Source organism: Petromyzon marinus, chromosome 2, assembly GCF_048934315.1.
Source record: "Petromyzon marinus isolate PM22_M1 ecotype Great Lakes invasive population chromosome 2, UKy_Petmar_22M1.pri1.0, whole genome shotgun sequence".
Classification (NCBI taxonomy): Eukaryota; Metazoa; Chordata; class Hyperoartia; order Petromyzontiformes; family Petromyzontidae; genus Petromyzon; species Petromyzon marinus.
This window is the reverse complement of record NC_133668.1, coordinates 2,949,447-2,971,044: the sequence shown is the minus strand read 5'-3', so window position 1 is coordinate 2,971,044 and position 21,598 is coordinate 2,949,447. Positions and strand designations below refer to the sequence as shown.

At 55.2% G+C, this 21,598-nt stretch overlaps 3 protein-coding genes across 4 annotated transcripts in view; 1 reads left to right on the top strand and 2 right to left on the bottom strand.

The window, feature by feature from the left end:
- LOC116949484 (alpha-catulin-like) overlaps nt 1-9,701 on the bottom strand; it is a 28,445-nt gene extending 18,744 nt beyond the window's left edge. Inside the window, exons 1-8 of the mRNA XM_076069195.1 lie at nt 9,318-9,701; nt 7,860-8,123; nt 7,175-7,387; nt 5,541-5,627; nt 3,388-3,546; nt 1,949-2,041; nt 1,618-1,759; nt 78-112 (exon numbers count right to left, since the gene is read on the bottom strand). Of these exons, the coding sequence (XP_075925310.1) occupies nt 78-112; nt 1,618-1,759; nt 1,949-2,041; nt 3,388-3,546; nt 5,541-5,594 (483 nt within the window). The 5' untranslated portion in view covers nt 5,595-5,627; nt 7,175-7,387; nt 7,860-8,123; nt 9,318-9,701. The remainder of the gene's footprint in view (nt 1-77; nt 113-1,617; nt 1,760-1,948; nt 2,042-3,387; nt 3,547-5,540; nt 5,628-7,174; nt 7,388-7,859; nt 8,124-9,317) is intronic.
- A 412-nt stretch (nt 9,702-10,113) lies between these two features.
- Nucleotides 10,114-19,138, bottom strand: LOC116950800 (alpha-catulin-like). Of its 2 annotated transcripts, none has more exons than XM_076069196.1 (5): nt 18,912-19,138; nt 13,323-13,518; nt 12,305-12,531; nt 12,042-12,161; nt 10,114-10,673 (listed from the first exon to the last, which is right to left on the bottom strand). In XM_076069196.1, the coding sequence occupies exons 1-5, from the start codon at nt 18,975-18,977 to the stop codon at nt 10,530-10,532; spliced, it is 753 nt and encodes a 250-aa protein (XP_075925311.1). In that variant the 5' UTR covers nt 18,978-19,138; the 3' UTR covers nt 10,114-10,529. The 2 variants fall into 2 exon arrangements, with proteins under 2 accessions (XP_075925311.1, XP_075925312.1); XM_076069197.1 differs by having other exon boundaries at nt 10,533-11,347.
- LOC116944346 (polypeptide N-acetylgalactosaminyltransferase 5-like) overlaps nt 18,954-21,598 on the top strand; it is a 29,830-nt gene continuing 27,185 nt past the window's right edge. The window contains exon 1 of the mRNA XM_076069193.1: nt 18,954-19,033. The gene's annotated coding sequence lies outside the window, so the exon portion shown is untranslated. The remainder of the gene's footprint in view (nt 19,034-21,598) is intronic.

Here is a 21,598-nt window from a genome sequence, read left to right as displayed (position 1 = left end):
CGCATTGCAGATCCCTCGTCACGAGGTCCAAAAAAGCACTCATGTACTGCACACAGCAGCAGCGGCACTCGTCTTACCCCGTGCCTGTGGAGCGATTGGCTCGAGCCTTTCTCTGGAGGAAGGAAAACAAACACAAAAGAGGAAGAAATAAAAACCCAACAAGGAGTTAAAATAACCTCGCTCCCACCGTCAAAAATGCTTTTAAAATCTCTGCTCGGCCACCGCTTCTGTTTTCAATGCCGCGACCTCCACCCCCCACGCCCCCGCCCGCCTAGCCACCCGGCTGAAACTCGACCACGCGGCAGAAGAGGGGAGCGGCGTGGTCTCTTACCTATTGCCACATTACGCGCGTTGTGTTGGAGGGCGCTCTGCCAATATAGGGGGTGGGAGGGAGGGAGGGAGAAGGGGGTCGTGTCCTTGCAGAACAACACGGGCGCGGAGAGCAACGGGGTCGCCCGTCCGCGCTCCGCACAGCGGTACGACATGCAGAGCATCCAGCAGCTCCCGGTTGAGAAAGTCACGGAGGGGGGATGGAGGTGGGGGGGGGGAGGGATACGGGGGGCAGGGGAGGAGGTCTCCCCAACGATACGAACCCCGTGCCGATGGGGGAACGTTGATTTGTGGCAACAGCACGGCAACAGTGGCACTACCACGCGGGCACATTGCTGCCGCGTCTTGACAAGCGACGGAATTTTTGTCGTGGGTGCCAGCTATGTTAGCGTTGCATAACAATCATAATTATTCTTTGGGCAAGCCTCACTGAGTCACGAGACTCTATTTCAGGAGGGTACCGTCAAGTTGTTTGGAGTCGGCGGCGATGTTGCTGTGTGGAATCGAAAGAGTAATTTGCGAGTATTTTTATTTTCTTGAATTGGTATTTGCCGACGCCAGTGACACTGTGTTTATTTTAGCTATGGGAGGAAACCGCATAGCCCAGAGGCAATGCATGCAGAACAGGGGGAGAAGATACGATCTTCACACAGAAAAACGCCCTCGTCAGGAATCGAACCCAGGGTCTTATTTCCGTGAGGCACGATTGGTACCACCCTACCACGCTGACATCCAACACTAGATGCAGCTTTTGCAGAGACATCAAGGCCTAGGACATCTGATAATCCTGTCATTAGATATACAAACGCATCTACAAAAAGCACTTGTGTGCATTACGCAAAAACCATCAGCAGTCTTTGAAGAACTGCACTTCGGTCCACATCAAAATAAATGCGAGCGTGAGAAAACTCGGATGCATGGAGAAAAACACACAAACGGTCCAACAAACCCCCGTACGCATCTCTACGTGTGCCACCAAGCCCAGCCACGTGTGTGCACGTGCGAGCGCCACGCATGCCCACAGCTTCCAAGTTCACAGCGGACCCGCAGAGCCACGTCAGGGGTCAAGCCGCAGGTCACGATGCGCAACCGAAAACAGCGCCGTTATCTCGTTCGACGTGTTCTGCTCCGGCTGTCCCGGTTGTGCCGGAGGTTGGGGAGCGAGAGCCTGGGCCCTATCCCCTACCCCTCTAACCCCAGACCACCTGCCCTATCTCCCACTCTCCTCTCCCGCTCGCCCACTCGTCCCGCTCCCCCCCGCCGCCGCCGCCCGCAGCACCCACGCACCGTGGGAGGCGTCGACGGTGTCGCGCACGAGCACGGTGAGCGCCGCCAGGCACTCGGCCCACGCCTGGCGGCAAACCTCGAGGAGCTCGAGCGCCGCTCGGCTCTCGGGGTTCTGCACCAGCACCTGGCTCGCGGAGAGAATCTGGAGTGGGGGAACAGCGACGGAAAAAAATAAACGATAGCCCACAGGGCAAACGCGGTCGCCGCTGTCCCCCAGGGTGACCGCGGTGGGCGTTGTCCACCAGGGCGACTTCTTTGCCAACCTACAGCCTCTTTTGGAGTCTCAGAAAAATGTGCGATGTACGGAGGAGAAATTGACCGTGGGTGGTACCTGTTGCACGGTGGACTGGATGCAGTCGTCGAGGTGAGAGCACCTGATGCCCAGCGGCTCCGTCTCCGCCACGTGTCGCAGCAGCCGGCAAACCTGCAAGCCGCACATTACTGGTGAACGGGCCATCGTTAAATGTCACCGGTGGACGAGATGTCATTATACCTGGTGGATAAGCCATCATTATTCCTCGTGGATCGTGCAAACACGAATCGCCGCGAATTGATGAGGTGTTAGAATTTATAATTTAAAAGAACGATCTATTTTTACCATTGTAAACATCGAATCAAGGGTATGACGAGTGCATACATGTACACATATGCTTTTTGGAATCGAAAGTGCTTCATTTAATTCTTACACAATCTATCATGGGATCTTTTTTTGCAAGTAACAAAGTATGAAAAATAACGCAAATCGGTTTCAAAGATAATCCAAGTATCATGAGAGCATGTTTGTTTGCATGTTCGCCACAAGTACCGTTTGCGTGGTTAATGCAGTACTTGAATGTTAGCAAAAGGTAATCTATTTGGTGTTTGAACATTTTAACACCTCTGTTTTATTGCCGGGCAGGGTATGAACCTATTACGCTTGAGAACCCGGCGAAATCGCCACTCAGCTCCACACCAGTTAGGGGAGTTAGTGCCTTGAATGAGGAAGAATGGGGAGCGATTGAAGTGCCACCCGGCCCACAGAAGCCACGGCGAAGCCAGTAGCTGCCAGGTGAGCCGGCAGCGATGGATCCCCATCGTATTTCAGATGTTTCACCGAAACGATGGCAATTTTAAAAAACACAACCGCCAACACGGCCGTGATTGGTCAGTGCCGACCGCTGAACGAGGGCTCCGGAGCAAGTCGGAGGCGGAGAGGGGGGGTGGTCGCGGGCAGCAAGAATTCCAATTTGCCGTGGATTGACGGTGGCCGAACCAGGAATTATAATCAGATCGATGGCAACGGAGTCCGAGATGTGCAGACGGGCGCACGCCGGCTCGTCCCAGCGTCTCCACCGGCCTTGCCTCCCGAAACCAGCATCTGGCGACCGTGCTCCGTGACCCCCGCGAGGGAAACCGGGTCGGTCAGGTCCATGACGGATGGCGATTGTGATCGCGTGGCCCGTGAGACTAGCATGTTGTGGAAGAGAGACATTACGCAATGGCCGCGTACTCATTCGAAGCCGAGATAAGCTCAGCTTTGAACGAGTACCTGGCGCAATGTGATGCTGGCCACCCACCCACCCACCCCCTCGTGTACCGTGCCAGGCCATCATAGGTGCTACTCGTTAACAGCACCCTTAAAGGCTCCACGGGGAATCTTTGTCTTCATTCGCTTGTATGCGAGCCCACACGTGAATGCGAGTTTCCGTGCGAACGAACGCGGATCCAAGGCGTGACCCGAAAGATGCGGGCACGACGGTGACGATGTCGTGCGATGGCGACGGCGAGCACCTCGGAGAGAGCCTCCTGCCGCTCGCAGAGGCTGGCGGCCAGCTCGCTCACACCGCCCACGTGGCCCGTGGCGGCCTCCTCGGGGAGGCGGGCCAGGGCACGCTCCCCCGGCCGCGACGACAGCAGACGCATGGCACCCGCCACGGCCGCCACCTGCAGCTGGGCCGGCGGGGGGAGGCCGGACACGGGCGGGAGAGACCGGGGGGGCACGGCGCGCCGGTTCAGGCGAGGGACGCACGCGAGTGCAGCCGTGTCAGTAACAATACCGCCCCTCTCCCACCACCAGCCCACCTCATTCTGCCGCGTCTCCGATTAGCACGCTTGGCGACGTACGGTGCGAAAGAAGTTCAACGCGCATACAAAAACAATTCGCACCCCCGTGCCCTTTTACAAACCCAGACCTTGGACGCACATTCCAAAGAGTCGGTGCTCACCTCCTGTGTGCATTTTTGTTTTAAGAACTTAAAACATTGCCTGTTCAGCCTGGTTTTCACAGACGACAACTGAAGAATCGTTTACACAAATCTGCGGTTGCAGATCAACCCAATCGCTACTTTAATTGCATGCTTTCAAAGTTTTAATGGGAGGGGGGGGGGTGTAACATTACGTAAGGTTTTAATAAAGGTGCCTTTAAATTAATGAAGTTTGATTGATCCTGGTTACAGAAGCTCAGGCAATGGTGGAAATTCAAGCTTGACCTCCATTGTTCAGTTTATCTGTGGTGTCATGGGAGGCGCAGAAAAGCGTGACGAAACCTCTTCATCAAATATAGCGGAAACCTGTGACCGAAATTACACGTTGTTGCGAAAGCTGGCAAAACGTCGCTTTGCGCCTTTGTACCCAGAAGCAACTTCCAATTTGGCTACTGAGAGGGCGGTGACCCGGCCTGGAGAGAGCGAGAAATGTCCACGCTCGGTTAGTTGCGATCGCTCACCGAATTACTGTACAATTTCAAATCATCACGCGACTCCTTGTCCGTCATTGTACCGTCAACGCCAGACTCAGAAGCGAGAGCGAATTCCCGCTTGCATCAGCATAGAGGCAGTGTCGTCTGTATCCAGCTTGTAGCCGGCGGGAGAAATTACACGTTCCCCTGTCGGGTGCGAGTCTATCCATGGCACAACCGCTGTTGGACTTCCCCACCAGGCGGTATCTATTTTGTCGACCCCGGAGGAATGATGGGACGAGTTTAACCTCCAACCAGGATTTCGAACTCACCGCCCTTCTACTGCCGAGCCGCCTGGCCGGAAAGCAACGTTCTGAACACCACCCCGACAATAGAAACTAGTGCTACGAACTGTCCTACGAGCACGACTAACATCAGCGGCGAGCGATGGCCGAGTCGGTCCTGGGCACCCTCCTTCATCGACCCGTACTGACTAGCATGGTGAAGTATGGTCAAACAATCCCCCCCCCCACCCACGACCGACACGGCGTGGGGAGGCATTCATTCAGCAGTGGATTGATGGAGGGGCTGTGGTGCATGCACACAGGTATGACACGTGAATGTTTGTGCATCTGCCATTGTGTTCATATTTCTGGCCTTGCAAACCCTACTCCTAAGTGACAGACTCCTTATTTTATTCATATAAAACCCTATTTTTATTCATATAAAAGCCTGTTTTTATTCATATAAAAGCCTGTTTTTACAATAGTCTGCAAGCTTCTGCCCTCACGGAAATGAGTGAGTCTTAATAATAAGTATAGTTTTACTTGGAGCCAGGCTGGAATATTACGTGACAATGACATTTTCTTGAAAAGGGTGTAAGGAATGCACGGGTTTAACCCATGCCACGGATTACAGAAAAATAATTTACAAGCGTCTAGTTTAAGCCAACCTGGTGGAATTTTTTTCTCTCTTTTCATTAACCGCGTGCGCTTTTCATTAAAGATCAATCGTCCCGTTCTGCGACGGCATTCTCAGAATACAACGCAAGCGTGCGAGCGTCGCCAAAATCGCCGTCGTTCAGTTGACATAAACGGGCTCGATAATTATCCCGGAATGAGCCAATCTAGGACCGAGCGGTCCCAAGGTGCTCCCTAATGGCGTGCGCAATCGCCGCCGCCGCCACGGCCGCCGTCGTATTAAGTGCCCCTTGCGATGAGGGCGTTTTTCCTGCGGCGGTGACGGCGACGCACGGCTGGGGCCAAACCTGTTTCTTGAGCTGATCCAGAGTCTGGCACGCGGCGATGAGAGTCAGCTCCATCTCGTGGCCGCGCTGGGATTGCTCCGGGGGAACCTGCAACGGCGGGGTCAGAGTCAGGCTCGCTGGCTGGGCCGTCGGACGAAGACGGTGGTCGTCGCCGCGCTTTTCGGATGCGCTTCCGCGCCCGTCTGGAACGCTCTCCCTTCCGATATGAGGAAGCCACTGGAGCTGTGCACTTTTAAATCATCTAGATTGATTAAAAAAAATAATAACTTCTTTCGAACTGCTTGTTGTTGGGTTTAGTTTGTTGTCATTCGCCCGCACCTCCGATTAGCACGGTTGGTTACATGCGGTGCGAAATAAGTTCATACACTTACATCATGGGACCTCCTTTGCCAGTACAAAAATATGAGAGTAAGTTTTTCCCCTTTTATTTGGCAACAAAACAGGTGTTGAGTTGTTAAAACACCAAACTGAAACCTTTTACAAGGAATCATGTCTGCATTAACTACAATACTTGTGGTCAAAATGCAAAAAAAACATACTCTGATAATATATGCATTGTCTTTGAAACTGATTGGTCCACACCAGAGATAGCTTTCAACGCACCTACATACACTGCAACCTAAGCTTGCCAGAATCAGAATATCTATTTATCCTGAAGGAATCCAGTGAGCTATAAAGTTATTTTTCACTGTCCAGAGCATAAACCGACTGGGACATTATCGTGGGATGACTATCTCACAAGACCAGACGAGGGGAAAATCTACATGTGCATTCTATCGTCGTGAGCGGTAGATTATTACTTGTGGTGGATTATTATGCAACATGACGCCCTGGTGAAATATTTTAATTGAAAAAAAAAACACTCAATCTCTTGCACGTTACATATTCGCTTAGGCTGACCACCTACGTTCAAATAAACTAAGGGATGTGTTCGCTTAAGGCGCGCTATTCGACCGGCCATTGGAATATCAATGTCCCCGGGAAGACTTTCACAGATTTTCCAGGAGAGCCACCTCAAAAGGAGGACGTCTTGGGAAGACCAGCACAGGGGTGAAGTGTACGGTTTATTTTGCTTAACGAGTCGAGAAAGCTACAGGGCGCAGGAAAGACTCCGTTTGTGCACGTGAACCTAGGGGTCACCAAAATGCAAAAGAATTGACGTCGCACGAAGCGCAACGACGGAGCGAATAGAAACCAGCGCGAAAAGCAACCTCATTGACGGAAGAAACGGAAAAGGGCGCGCCAACACGAACGGACGTTAAAGTCAAGTTAAAGTATAAACGTCCTCGCTGCAAGTGCAACGGATCCGCTCCATTTCCGAGCCCGCTACCCGATGAGGCTGATGCGAGCGACGCGTCCCCGCGCGTTGGCGACGCGCGTTGGCCGCGGGGGGAGCTTCAACCGGTCGGAATTTGTTCGACACTTCTGGCGACGACTCTGCGAGGTCGACACAACGGGTCGGTCGATCGGTCGGGCGGCGGCGGAGGAGGAGGAGGGGGGGGTTCACGACGACGACCATTTTTTTAGGCCAGGAACTGGGACGCGGCGGGCCCCCGACCCCCCAAAACACACGAACCCGCTCGTCCCGCAACAGACGGTCTCCTCGAAACCGGCGGCGAGCCCTCGGCGCTCACCGCCTGCTCGACGGCCCCGGCGATCGCGTCGACGCGGACCTGCGCCTCCGCCCACAGCCGCAGCAGCCGTTCGCGGTGCTCGCCGCTCACGCACGCCGCCTCCGTGAAGTCGCGGACGCCGCCCCGCGCCGGGCCCAGCAGCAGCAGCAGCAGCCGAGCGCGCTCCAGACGCCTCGCTTGCAGGCGGCCCTCGCGCAGGCCCTCCACGTGCGTCTGTCGGCCGGACGCGGGTAGCGGGGGCGAGGGAGGCAGAGTGAGCGTGGCAACGGCAGCCGGAGGTGCGATCGCGAGTGCCGGGGGAGCCGCGAGCTTGGATCTAGGAAGGTAATTGCACTGATGGCGCGGTATCGTGGCAGGGGACACGAATCTCGGTGAAAAGGTTCAATCCTGTTTGCGACCAGCTTCTGTTTGCCACTTGAGTTCATTATCCCAGGGCTGTACACAAAGGTGGAGGAGCAGGGGGTAAGTTATTCCCAGGTCTCGCTTATAAGGAGGCTTTAGAAAGAGCCGAGGAGATGGCGCACGTGGTGTCCGCGTACATCATTTTACACGTTTTCCACGGGCCGTGCCCAGCCGCAATCCCCCCCTGCCCCCCCCCCCCCCCACGTGTGCTGGTGTCGAGCAGGGAACGCTCTGCTCCGTGACTCCTCTGTGACTCGCGACCAACGCGTAGCGGCCCGCCGACCTTGACCGCGTCCACGGCGCCGCACAGCCAGGGAAGAGCTTCGTCGCGAGCGTCCTCATCCCTCCGGGCCCCGTCTGTCGCAGCCTGCCCGGGCACGCCGGCCCACGTGCCGGGGCCCGACCCGGTCGTCCAAGCGGCAGCTGCCACCGATGATGCCGGCGCGGGCCACTCCTCCTCCCGCTGGAGCGTGGGTCCCCACGGAGGGGAGCCGGGGGGGCGCGCCGCCGCGGCGGGGCACAACGTAGCCGTGCCGTCGGGCAGCAGCTGTGGAAGTACGTGGCCAAGCGTGCCAGTCGGAGGTGCGGGGGAAGGACAAACTGAAGAGAACAACAAGCAGTTCTAAAGAAATGAGTTTGTCGATCTAGATTATTCGAGAGTGCACGGCTCCAGTGGCTTCCGAATATCGGAAGGAAGAGCGTTCCAGACGGCCGCAGAAGCGCGCCTGAATGCGCGCGATGCGGCGGCCGTCTATTTGTTCCGACGGTTTGCCAAAAGCCGCCTCTGCTGCTGCTGCGAGGATGACCGTGAGAGTTCGCGTGACGATGGTTCATGCCCCCTGACGGGATCACCAAGGTATCGTCGTTTACTTTTGTGGCGAGCACTTTGCGTGTATAATGAGCGCGACCTTGTAACACGTAGGCTTTCGCGACCAATATTATTCGTAATAAAGGTTTTTGGGTTAGATCGCGTTTATTTATAAATGTGTCGTAACCCTCCACCACCCGACACGGCCAATCAGCAAAAAGTGTCACGTTGACAAAAGACAAATAATTCACTACTTCAGCCCACCGGTGTGTTGAAGAGTTAATCCATATTTACAGTTTGAGTACGACGTTTCGCTGGTAAATACATCCAGCATCATAACGTTCTCGTTCAGCAACCGGAAGCCAATGCAGCTCAGCGGGCATTGGACGGACACGGTCGGATCTTTGCAGTACGGCCAATTAGTCGATACAGCTTGGGAGCACCTTCCATCAGTATGCTAATGACAGGACCCTTAAGGGTTAGGATTTGCATTGATTGCAGTGCTTAATGCCACAGTGTTTCAAAGCACACATCACGTTCAAATGCTACTTGGATGATAATAATGAATAATTTTCGCTGGGGAATGGGTAAATACCCCTTTGGAGTTAAAAGGCGCACGAATGCGACTGTGTGTGAGCAACAGGTTAATTAAATGTGGTAACGTGCGCTGCGAAGCGTTCCAATCAGCGGCCGAGCCAACTGGGATGCAGGATGCTTGCATGCTACCCCGGGGCCTTCCGCTGCTCCGTCTCCCATCGTCCTCGCGACTAAAACTGAAACGGCGACTGTTCATCCCTGGGCCGTCCAGCCCAGTTTTCCACGTCCCGAAATATGCACGTGTGCATGTGCGCTCGGGCTACTTAACGAAAATATCTTCTGGAGAAAGTGCGGTCGTGTATGGAACTCGGGGCCGGGTGGAGCCGGGCGACTCACCGCGGTGCCGGTGGGGACGCGGTTCCCGCCGGCGGCGACGATGTCGACCACCCGGCACGTGGCCGCGCGCACGCGGCCCAGCACGCGCTCGCGGGCCGCCCGCGCATCCCCGCAGCCGCCGTGCGACAGCAGCGTCTGCGACCGGCGAGCGCCCCCCGGGTCAGGCGGGCGGACGAGCCGGGGGTCGCGCGTGGGGCATTCGCGAGCGGCGCGGCCGACGCGCTGCTCGCCGGGAGGGGGGTTTCGTTCCGGTCGGGTCCACGTGCCGGCACGAGCGTCGAGGTTTGTTTTTTTGTGGCCTTGACTGTGGCCCTCGAACGGCCCGACGGAGCCTATCGAATCGAGTTTTGCCGCCTCCGTGGGCAAAAATGCGCCGGGACATTCGGTTCATCGGCGAAACCGGAACGTTGTGAAAAGCGAGCGAACATCTTGACAAATCTAAGCATTGTCAAAACGTCGTTTGATTGGCTCTGTCGGGTGGTGGAGGGTTATAGGTAATCATTGACGTTATACCAACACGACGATCTGACCCGAAACAAACTCATCGTGAATCAAATAAATCGGGTTGACAACAACATGTGCTTGACTTGACGATGGTGTCGGCCTTCGTAGCTGCTGGCCAACAGCGCTTGCCCCACCCGGTCTCTCGCAGGCCACACGGGCATCGTCGTTTGTGTCACGTGGTAACTCGGGCACGGGGACGCCCTCCCGCGCATACCACGGTGCGCAGTGCGGGGCCTGTGACATATGCTATGAAGGGGCCCTAATAATAATAATTAAAAAACACGTACAAATGTGAACGCACATTGTTTTGCTTGCATAGTAAAGTAATTGGATTTTTTCATTTGCCGTGCAGCCAGATAATACGACAAATCGCTAAACCTTAAACACCCGGTCGTTCGTACAAGTCGAAGGCGGTATAGTACTATAGTAATAGAGCATGTGCAGAATCACCGAACCGGAATTGATAGCTTGAAAGCATTTAGCGCGGGGCCCTTGAAAGTGCGGGGCCCGTAGCTACTACATATGTAGCAGCTACACGTGTAGCTGCTACACGTGTAGCTGCTACACGTGTAGCTGCTACACGTGTAGCTACTACACGTGAAGCTACTACACGTGTAGCTACTACACGTGTCGTAGCTACTACATTAGTAGCTACATATGTAGTAGCTACTACATATGTAGCTACTACACATGTAGCTACTTTTGCTCCTAGAATAATCCGGCGCTGCGGTTGCAGCGCGTGCGGCAGGCAACCTCACTTGCCTTGCACGCAGCGAGCAGCATCATGGGGGCCTTCTCCAGCACATCCCGAGCGGCTCCGATCCGCGCCGCCTGCCGCTCGTCCTTGAGATCCTGAGCGCCGGCGCGGAGAGACCGATTCTCACGAGTTCACGCACCCCCCCCCCCCCCCTCAAGCCAGGAGAGCACACCTATTGTCGTGCGCACGTACGGTTGAATTTTTTTCGCGCCGTACGTAGCCGAAACCGGAGGCGCAACAAACTGAACGCAAGTGTTTTTGACCGTGCTCATCTGTGTCGGTCAGTCTTGAGCTCGTGGCGGAAATTCCACATTACCATTGCACGGATAATTCATGGAACGGCCTGACAGCAGCGCTACCGATTTCATCGAGTGTAGGGAGACGAAGAGGCGACCCTTGACAGGGATTTATGATCTTCCCACCGCAGGCCAAGTTCTCTCCTACAGTGCCATGCTGCCAACCAAGATTAAAATAATCATGCCATCATGGTCAATACAGTAGATGCCACCACACCTTGCCAACTCTCCGTTCTGCCACGCATCCTGTAGCTCCTAAACAGTAGAGACACGACCTCTGAGATAGCACAAAACAGTAGCCCCCCATCTGGTGTTAGGCTGCCAAAATTGTGGAGACAGACGTCGATCACCACTATCATCATTGGTTATGGTCAATCCACTGCTGGATGAAGGCCTCCCGAATCCACCATCGACTCTCGTGATCTTGCCATGCATCAATCCATTCAGCACTGGCACACGAACTGCTCAGATCCCTAATGGGGCGAAAGCAAATTGTGACTACGACGAATATGATTGCGATGATGTAGGTGATTATGATGATGTAGGTGATGATGATGATGATGTAGGTGATGATCATGATGTAGGAGATGATGATGATGATGTATGTGATGACCATGATATAGGAGATGATGATGATGTAGGTAATGATCATGATGTAGGAGATGATGATGATGATGATGTAGGTGATGATGATGTAGGTGATGATGATGATGATGTAGGTGATGATCATGATGTAGGAGATGATTAATATGATGATGTAGGTGATGATGATGATGATGTATGTGATGATCATGATGTAGGTGATGATCATGATGTAGGAGATGATGATGATGTAGGTGATGATGATGATGTAGGAGATGATGATGATGATGTAGGTGATGATGATGATGCATGTGATGATGATGATGTAGGTTATGATCATGATGTAGGAGATGATGATGATGATGATGTAGGTGATGATGATGATGATGTATGTGATGATCATGATGTAGGTGATGATCATGATGTAGGAGATGATGATGATGATGTAGGTGATGATGATGATGTAGGAGATGATGATGATGATGTAGGTGATGATGATGATGATGTAGGTGATGATCATGATGTAGGAGATGATGATGATGATGATGTAGGTGATGATGGTGTGAGAGGGACAGTGGGGCACACCTGCTCCCGCTCGGCCGAGAGGTTGACGAAGGGCTCGATGGCTTCGGAGAAGTCGTTGAAGGCCAGCACCATCTCCGCAGGGCTCTCAGCACTCTCCAGGCCCTCCAGACTCTGCAGCACCTGCACCCAGCCACGCCACGGTGAGACAACCTCGCCACGGTGACTGACTCGGCCATGCCACGGTGACTGACTCGGCCGTGCCACGGTTAGACAACCGCGCCACCGCTCCCTACCGGGAGGCACGCACACACACACGCTCGCACCTGGTTGCGGAATCCGACGATGTGCTTGATGGCGGCGCGGTCGGCCAGGAGCAGCGTGCGTGCCACGGAGGAGAGCAGCAGGCGGGCCGCTCGCGCCAGCCCGGGCTGCTCCGGCGCGGCGTCCGGGAGCCCTGACCTCTGACCTCGATCCGGAGCAGGGTCGTCCTCCTCCTCCTCCTCCTGCCCTCCCTGGACACCTGCGCCCATCAGCTCCGCGATCCTCCTGCCTGCGAGCGCGCGCGCCAGAGACGCCGCTAAAATCTCCATCGGAGACGAACCTCGCGGATAAGCGGCCGCAGGTGCAGCCCGTTGGCGAGGCCACATCCGAGCTCGACGAGTATGAGCGGGGGGGGGGGGGGGGCCTTGCGTTACATGCCCATTCAATCCACCGCTGGATGAGGGCTCCACGTAGGTGGTCTCCATTAGCAGATCCCACACGTGCCCTTGGCCACGGACAGACGGGCTAATTGATGCGCGTCACTGGAAACTAATTTTCCGTTGATTATGCACGAAAAAAGATCGCAAATCCAAATCAGTGGGGGGAAAAAAAAATCAAATAACCAACTTGAGAGCAAGCTGCCTCTCCTCCAACGCGAGCCTTTGGTCCCGGTGCTCAGGAGCCACAGCTGCGTGGCGCCGAGATCACGGCGCAGGGCTGGGCTCGCTGTAAAACGTTGAAATTTGGCAAATTTGGACCATGAGCACCGGCGCACACGGCACCTTCAACGTCTGCTGCGACGCAGACGGCACGCGTTTCGTACGCCCTCAGCATTAGCCGGGACGGCCGCAGGGTTCGAACCACCGCCAACCTCCGCAACGAGCGGCAAGCCGACGCGCGAAGTCATCACTGCCCCACGTGTCCCCCCCCCCCCTCACCCCCCGCGACTCCCACGTCCCACCTCCCCCATGTCCCGCCGCCTCTGAACCCCCCACCACCGTGTCCGCCCCCCCCCTCCACTTCCCCTCCCCCCCCACCCCTGTGCCCCCCCCCCCCACCGACCCCCGCGTCCCTCCGCACCCGCTCCGCGGACGTCGGCGCTGGCCCGCAGTGCGGCCGGCTCCAGCTGGGGCTCCTGGGCGGCCAGCAGCTCCCCGAGGCAGGCGAAGCGCTCCACGGCCCCCCGGAGGTCACGCCCGGCCCGCGCAGCCCCGGCCGCCTCCGCCGGCCCGGCTGGCCAGCGCCGAGCCGCCTGCCAGTTCACGAGGGTGGTGGTCTGCGTGGAGCACGTAACGCGTGGCCGTTAAACCGCCGACTGAAACGATGTTTCTGTTGGCCAGGTGAGGCCCGCTAAAAGGGGCCGTCCATAAATGACGTCACGCGATTTTGGAAGATTTTTGACCCCCGCCCCCCCCCCACCCCCCCATCGTCACACGGCGTCACAAAAAGTCAGACCCCCCCCCCCCTGAAATATGACGTCACAAAACTCTGCCCCCCCCACCTCCACAAAAAATAAAACATGCTTCAAATCGCTTTAAACTATTGTCATTGTAGTGCGTATTTAATGTGGCGCTGCACTCTGATGTTGTAGGAGAAAACATTTATTATAAAGTCTATTTAATTAAGTAGAACGTGTTGTCTATATTTATTTAAAGTTGCGCATTTTGATGTGACGTCACATTTCTCAAACCCCCCCCCCTCGTCACACATCGTCACAAATGTCTGACCCCCCCCCCCCCGGGTGCGTGACGTCATTTATGGACGGCCCCTGATCTACGTGTGTGGCTCCTTTTTTCAGAAGCGACCTGGCTATCGCGGGGAGAGAAAGAGACACGCACACTCCAAATATACAGCAGCAGCAGGCGTCAGGGTCGGGATGGAACCCACGACCTCCTGCATACCAGGCGAGGGAGTTAACATCTCCTAGCCACCGTGATGATGATGAGAGAGAGACACACAAACTCAAAATATACAGCAGCAGGCGTCAGGGTCGGGATCGAACCCACGCCTCCTGCATACCAGGCGAGGGAGTTAACACCTCGCCAGTGGTAGTGAATAGTGGGGGGGGGGGGGTCCTTATCCATGGAGGTGCTGCCACAGGGCTTCAGAGCTGTCGCGCTGGCTTTGCCTTCCCGGAGTCACCGGTTCCATCGCCCGGCGCGGCAGTTGAAAGTTTCTTGAATCTTCCCAGCCGCCTTGGTCCACCAAGCTGTGTCCACTGGGCTCGTCCTCAGGCGGGTGATCGGCGGGTCGCGAGTAAGGTAAGCGGGGGGGGGGGGGGGGTAAGGTGTTCGGTTTACTTTCTTTAACCAGGCGGTGGGCGCTCAAGAGAGCAGGAGGAGTCTCATTTGCAAGTGACCTTGAGGCATCAGTCTGCCAGTAGGGGCGAGGATTGCTGCTTTTTCTTATTATTCCAATTGGGTAATTTGCGTGCAATTCCCACGTGTTCCTGGCCAGTGTGGAAGATAAGGCCAAATGCCACTCTGGAGGGGCTCTCTAAAGTGCTCCCTCTAGCGGAGCCCCCCCCCCTCCCCCCCCCCCCCTTTACTTGCCTGCAGGGGCACCGGCGCCCCATGGCCGCAAGCTCCGATTCCAGTCTCGGGCGCGGGGTGGGGGGGGGTCAACTTTTCCCCGGCCATTCCTCCGAGGCTGATTGAAACTAAGTAACAGCTCTCCCCGAGACCTGTGCATGCCATAGGAATGCGGAATACTGAAGCCCCCTGACGTTGACAACGGCCAGCAGAGGTGGCTGCTGCTCATCGCTCGTTTAGAGCAGGGAGACACCTGAACTCTGTGTGACCTTACTATGTTTCGTCTCTCTCTCTCTCAAATTTAGCAATATTTTGGAGGAACATAATTAACCAGGTGAGGTGTTGGCTCTTGTGTTGGCCGATTCTCTGTGTTGCATTGCATTATATTTCCAAGTTTACTCCGTTCGTTTTCTCATTCATTTGGACCTGATGATGGTTGCTTGTTTTGCAATCGCAACGTCGTATTCTATTATTATTTTATTTAATTTCTTTCCACGTGACTGTACCGAAAAGAACCAAAGAGTAATCCCTGCGGTCACGAAAGCTTCGAATCTAGTTTGACCTTACGCAGTTAGTCCACACGAAAGGAACCAACGCAAAAAAATATCTGACGCGCGGGATCGGCTTGTAAAATGAAAGAGAGGTATATTTCACCCGCCAGGGAACCCATATTTTGGTCACAGCACCCTCCCCTCCACCCCCCAACAACCGGGTCGTGAGAGAGGCAAGCAGCTGTCTAAAGAAGGCGCGGATTTTACGGGCCCGAATGCCAGCCATTCCGCCGGCATCGTCACACCGAGGCAGCAGTGGAAGGATCAAGGCTGGGCCCGGCCACGTGCGCGATCACCTTACAGCGGCTAAAACCGGACGTGTGTGTGTGTGAATCTAGGACACGTGGCGTTGTGGTGGTAGTCTCTGAGAGTGGTTAGAGCCTGGCGCTACGAGTTTGATTTCTGGCCAGGTGAAATATGAGCGGTGAGCGATATCCGAAACCGGCGCTAATTCTCCCCGCGTTTCGCCGACCCACACTTACCGGTGTGGTGAAGTATGGTCAAATATCTGACCTTTGAGAAATAACAAAAATTTACACAATTGTCAATAACACTGTGTGTGGTCTTGAGAGGAAATATATATAGTATACGCTACATTTTGGAAAATGGCTCTTCATAACACAGAGAGAGGCTAGAGATGAGAGGATGCTAAGAGTTGGAAATTTCACTATACACAATGGGGCCTTGATGAGAATAACATTAAATTTCGATTTAAAGCTTTCGTGACTGCAAGGATAACATTTATGATGACCAATTTTGTAATTGGCATATGGGTAGTTACACTAACAGTCGCAACTAAGTACCAGACATACACCGCCCGGACGATGACCTCCTCCTCTCCAGCATGGAGAGAGGAGGTCATCGTCAGCATGAAGAGAGGTTGTCATCTGGCAGTGGACTGACAAAGCTACCGGTAAGATCACGACTAATGGGCTGCGTGTTATCAAATTAGCAGAGGAAGCAGGTGGTATGGGTAATTTCATATTTGTACTCTCATGTTTTAGCATGCAATAAGATTAACGTCACTGAACGATGCATCGGTTGATTACATTTTCATGATTACTGTAACCTTTTATTTTGTGAGCGTGTCGGCGGCTGGGGCTGAACGCAAGAACAGCTGCCGCCCATCCATGCGCAGATCACGTTACGAAACGTTACGAACTTAGCGGGGTGCCGTGACTTCAACCAACTAATAAACATGCGTTTAAGAAAAAAAAATATATGACCTTACTTTTGAACATAACCGATTAAAGCATGACGTTATGCGAGACAATTACCTATTGCTCCATGGAGTAATCGGCAAATTATTAATTTCCTAAACAAACCCTCTCAACACTTTATATAGAGCAGTGCTGGTATGAAAGCCTCTAATTGTCCACCATAATACGTCATGTCCTATCCACTGCTAGATGAAATACCTCCCCACGCCACGACCATGGTCTAGTCACACTGTACTGACTCTCGCTCCCACACGTGATCTAATATTTCATCGCTCTGTCTCCACGACGGGCGTCCTCCCGTTTGTGATCCCCCCCCAGCCCCCCCTTGGCTAGGAAGAGTTCGAAGGGATTTGGACGAGAGCGGCGGTGGCCGACGGAGGGAACTCTCTCCGAGAGGTCGTCCATTGCGGAGATGGAGTGACCAGATTGGCTCTTGCGCAGGAGCACGATTGATTGTTGAACCTTGATATAAAAAAAAGGCTTGGAGAAGGCTTCATCCAGCAGTGGATAGGTCATGGCTGCTGCTGCTGATGATTACGTCGGACTTTGCATGAGGAGTGGGACTTCCACGGTGCCCTCTCTATGTGCGCATGCAAAACGACCGTGCGGAGTTTCATTTGCGCGAATGTTTTTTTGCGAACATCGTGTTGCTAACCCAACGGAGACACCCCGATTCCGTAGTTGTAGAAGTAGCCACTGCCACAAGCGTTTAGCACCGCAGCGCCGCCGCCACGACCACGCAACTTGTGTCAATGAAAATAGCTGCGCCCTAAAATTGGACGGACGTTCTTGCAACTTCTTCGCATCTGTGGGTCGGTTTTCAGAAATGATCCCCCGGGCCTCCTAGAATGCAGAGAGGACGGGAGTGGTCTGCGCACGGGCGGAGTTTGCTGGTACGGCGACGGCGCACAACATCGCGAGCCCCTCCACCTCGTAAAACTTCACGGGTGGATCCAACATTTAGGAGAAGTGGCGCGAGATGCCGCGCCTCCACATCGGGAATAGACAAATGCGGTTCGGCCCCGTCGGCCTTCCCGGCAAACGTGCCAACGTCCCGTGTTTACCGTGGGCTGCGTTGCATGTACGTTGAACTTCTTTCGCGCCGCGCGTAGCCAAACCGTGCTGACAGCTCAGCACAAGGGAGCAGTTCGAAAGAAACGTGTGTGGCTGTCCAGAGCAATATCGAAGGAAGCAAGCAAACTGTGCACCGGTCTCTTTGGACAAATGCACATTTGTGTTAACACGTGGAGACGCAAGCCGCGCAACAGCGCATGGAGTTTGTACGATCATTCATTATGGTTGATCAGATATTTGGGGTTCAAAATGTGTGGAACTTTCAAAGCGAGTCAAAGTGTCGTGCCTGTACAAGCGAGTACCGGAGTCATCTCAATAGAGCATGGCCCCCTGAGCCTGTGGTGGAAATTCCACATTCCTCTGGCAGGGTCAGCATTTTGGATAGGATGACGACTATTGGCTCCCCACGAAGCGGTACTGAGCTTTGTAGCCGCGCATGAACAACCAAACAAAAATCACAAGCTGGCTGAACAATCTGCTGGGAAATTAATTTACAGCCGTAACCCTCCCACAGTCGCGAATATCAAATCCGTGCCAACTGAACGAAGAAAACTGAACGGCTCTAAAACATTGATTATATTAACGCGCCCACGCCTCCAAGTCTGCCTCCTAAAAGGTACAAATCAGCGGGGCACCTCTCACGCGGTCCATCACAGGGCACCGAATGCCACACTCGATCAATCGCGAACGCCGCTCAGCCGCCACGGTAAGTGCTCAGCGCACGCGGAAGGTGACACCTGTAGCGCTTGCACCCAAAAAGCATGCTCGTTGTCACCAAATATAACATAAACTCAGCAGCAGCTGCAGCAACGAACTGCCAGTTTCCACACGCTTGCAAATTCAGCCAGCGACCTCACCTGGAAAGGCGAAGGGAGTTTCTACTCACAAAGACAAAGATCCCCCACGTATAGCCTGCACAGACTGTTGGGGCAAGTGATGTTAGCGAGCACCTATGAAGGCCGGTACGGCACACGAGGAGGTGCATGGGCCAGCACCACGCCCGGCCGCCTTTGTCTCCCTAGTGGCGATGTTTACACACCGCGCTAGGCGCTCATTTTAGGCTGAGTCGACCTAGGGGAGGCCCAGGACCGGTTCAGATAATCGTCACTGGTGTTGGAATCGAACTCGGGTGGCCAGGTTCGTAGTGCAACGCGCTAACCGCTACGCTGCCGCTACTTTGTGGGGTGTGGGGTGGGGTGGGTGAGGGGGGAGCGTCACACACACACACGGGGGTGGGGGGGGGGCTCCGAGATAATCTGAGGGTCCAGGTGGAGCCACAAGGGGGAGCCTCACCTGCGCCATCAGCAGGGTGAGGATGTGCTCCACTGAACGCGTCTGCACCGCCTCCTCCTCCTCCATGGCCCCGTCTGCCTCTCGCGTCCTGGCTCCGGGCTCCTCTCGCCTCCCGTCGTGGGGTGAGCGGGGGGGGGGTGGTTGTGGGGTGGTTGTGGGGGGACTCAACAGAGCCAGGGGCTGGGGGTGCCGAGCCCGGGCAACTGAAGTCTCACCACCCACCCCCACCACCCCCACCACCACCCCCCACCACCCCCCCCACCACCACCCACCCACCACCACCACCCCACCACCACCCCCCCACCACCACCCCCCACCACCGCCTGTCTAACCCTGGGCCACTAGAGGGCGCTGTTACTGCCCAGCGTGAGAAGCGAATGACGAGTGGAGAGAGGACTGATGGAGGGCGAATGGGTGGAGGGGGGGGTGATACGGAGAGGGTTTCGGTGGAGGGGAGAGTGGCTGTGTTGTGATTGGCAGATGTTAGCAAACAGCACGGGATGGAGTTATCGCGGTAATTGGCTCGTACGGTAATGGCAATTAGTCCAATCAGTGTAATTTGTCATATTAGCGGTCGGGGGTGATAGTTGGAACTGATGAGCTAATGCGGGTTCACGGTTGGCTTTAGGGGCATTGGTGAGATTCGGATTGGCGAGCGTCCTACCGCATACACAACAAAGTGCGGGCCTCTCCCTCCCCGTGCCAGGCAGCGCCTCGCCATCTGGGGTTCGTCTCGGGATGTCACGGGCGCACAGCAGCAGCAGCGCTCACGCGAGTCCCGTTCCTTACGTTCGTTCGTCTCACCGATTGAGCCCCAACTCGGTTATATCCTCCACCCCCACGTGGCTTTGCTCACATCCACTGTAAGGAACCCTTCCCTAGTACCCATGCCACCCGACCCCCCATCCCCCCACCCTCTCGTGGGGTCTCGGCGAGCGAGTTGACGAGTCGGAGGAGGAGGGAGGGAGTCACAGTGCCACCTTCGGGCCACTCGAGTGCTTGCAGGTTGCTGACGGGCGCGGCAGTGTCGATACAAGCGGCGGCTGCGCACGTGGTGGATCAGGAGAGGCGATGGCCCATCCCCTGGCCCCCTTGGACGGCTGGATGAAAGCGGTGGCTTGGTGGGGAGATGGTGATGGTGGTGGTGATGGTGGTGGTGATGGTGGTGGTTGGTGGTGGTGATGGTGGTGGTGGTGATGGTGGCTTGGTGGGGAGATGGTGATGGTGGTGGTGATGGTAGTGGTGATGGTGGTGGTGATGGTGGCTTGGTGGGGAGATGGTGGTGATGATGGTGGTTGGTGGTGGTGATGGTGGTGGTGATGATGGTTGGTGGTGGTGGTGGCTTGGTGGGGGAGATGGTGATGGTGGTGGTGGCTTGGTGGGGAGATGGTGGTGGTGATGGTGATGGTGGTTGGTAGTGGTGGTGATGGTGGTGGTGATGGTGGCTTGGTGGGGAGATGGTGGCTTGTGGGGAGATGGTGGTTGGTGGTGGTGATGGTGGTTGGTAGTGGTGGTGGTTGGTAGTGGTGATGGTGGTTGGTAGTGGTGGTGATGGTGGTTGGTGGTGATGGTAGTGGTGGTGATGGTGGCTTGGTGGGAGATGGTGGCTTGGTGGGGAGATGGTGGTTGGTGGTGGTGATGGTGGTTGGTAGTGGTGGTGATGGTGGTTGGTAGTGGTGATGGTGGTTGGTAGTGGTGGTGATGGTGGTTGGTGGTGATGGTAGTGGTGGTGATGGTGGCTTGGTGGGGAGATGGTGGTTGGTGGTGGTGATGGTGGTTGGTAGTGGTGGTGATGGTGGTTCTAGTGGTGGTGATGGTGGTGGTGATGGTAGTGGTGGGTTGGTGGTGGTGATGGTGGTGGTGATGGTGGTTGGTGGTGATGGTAGTGGTGGTGATGGTGGTGGTGATGGTGGCTTGGTGGGGAGATAGTGGTTGGTGGTGGTGATGGTGGTTGGTAGTGGTGGTGATGGTGGTTGGTAGTGGTGGTGATGGTGGTTGGTAGTGGTGGTGATGGTGATGGTGGTAGTGGTGGTGATGGTGGTGGTGATGGTAGTGGTGGGTTGGTGGTGGTGATGGTGGTGGTGATGGTGGTGGTGATGGTGGTTGGTGGTGATGGTAGTGGTGGTGATGGTAGTGGTTGGTAGTGGTGGTGATGGTGGTTGGTGGTGATGGTGGTGGTTGGTAGTGGTGGTGATGGTAGTGGTGGTGATGGTGGTGGTGGTGGTGATGGTGGTAGTGGTGGTGATGGTGGTAGTGGTGGTGATGGTAGTGGTGGTGATGGTGGTTGGTAGTAATGGTGGTGATGGTGGTTGGTGGTGATGGTGGTGGTGAAGGTGGTGATGGTGGTGGTGATGGTGGTTGGTAGTGGTGGTGATGGTGGTTGGTGGTGATGGTAGTGGTGGTGGTGATGGTGGTGATGGTGGTTGGTAGTGGTTGGTTGGTGGTGGTGATGGTAGTGGTGGTGATGGTGGTTGGTAGTGGTGGTGGTGGTTGGTGGTGATGGTGATGGTAGTGGTAGTAATGGTGGTTGGTAGTGGTGGTGATGGTGGTTGGTAGTGGTGGTGATGGTAGTGGTGGTGATGGTGGTTGGTAGTGGTGGTGATGATGGTTGGTAGTGGTGGTGATGGTAGTGGTGGTGGTGATGGTGGTTGGTAGTGATGGTAGTGGTGATGGTGGTTGGTAGTGGT

What these genes read in the sequence shown, in the direction of transcription:
- LOC116950800 (XM_076069196.1), bottom strand. Translation starts at nt 18,977, where the DNA reads ATGGAGGAGGAGGAGGCGGTGCAGACGCGTTCAGTGGAGCACATCCTC. An exon ending in CGCCGACGTCCGCGGAGCGG is followed by an intron (nt 12,532 to 13,322) that starts GTGCGGAGGGAC and finishes GCGCGCTCGCAG; the next exon opens with GCAGGAGGATCGCGGAGCTG. An exon ending in TCGTCGGATTCCGCAACCAG is followed by an intron (nt 12,162 to 12,304) that starts GTGCGAGCGTGT and finishes GGCTGGGTGCAG; the next exon opens with GTGCTGCAGAGTCTGGAGGG.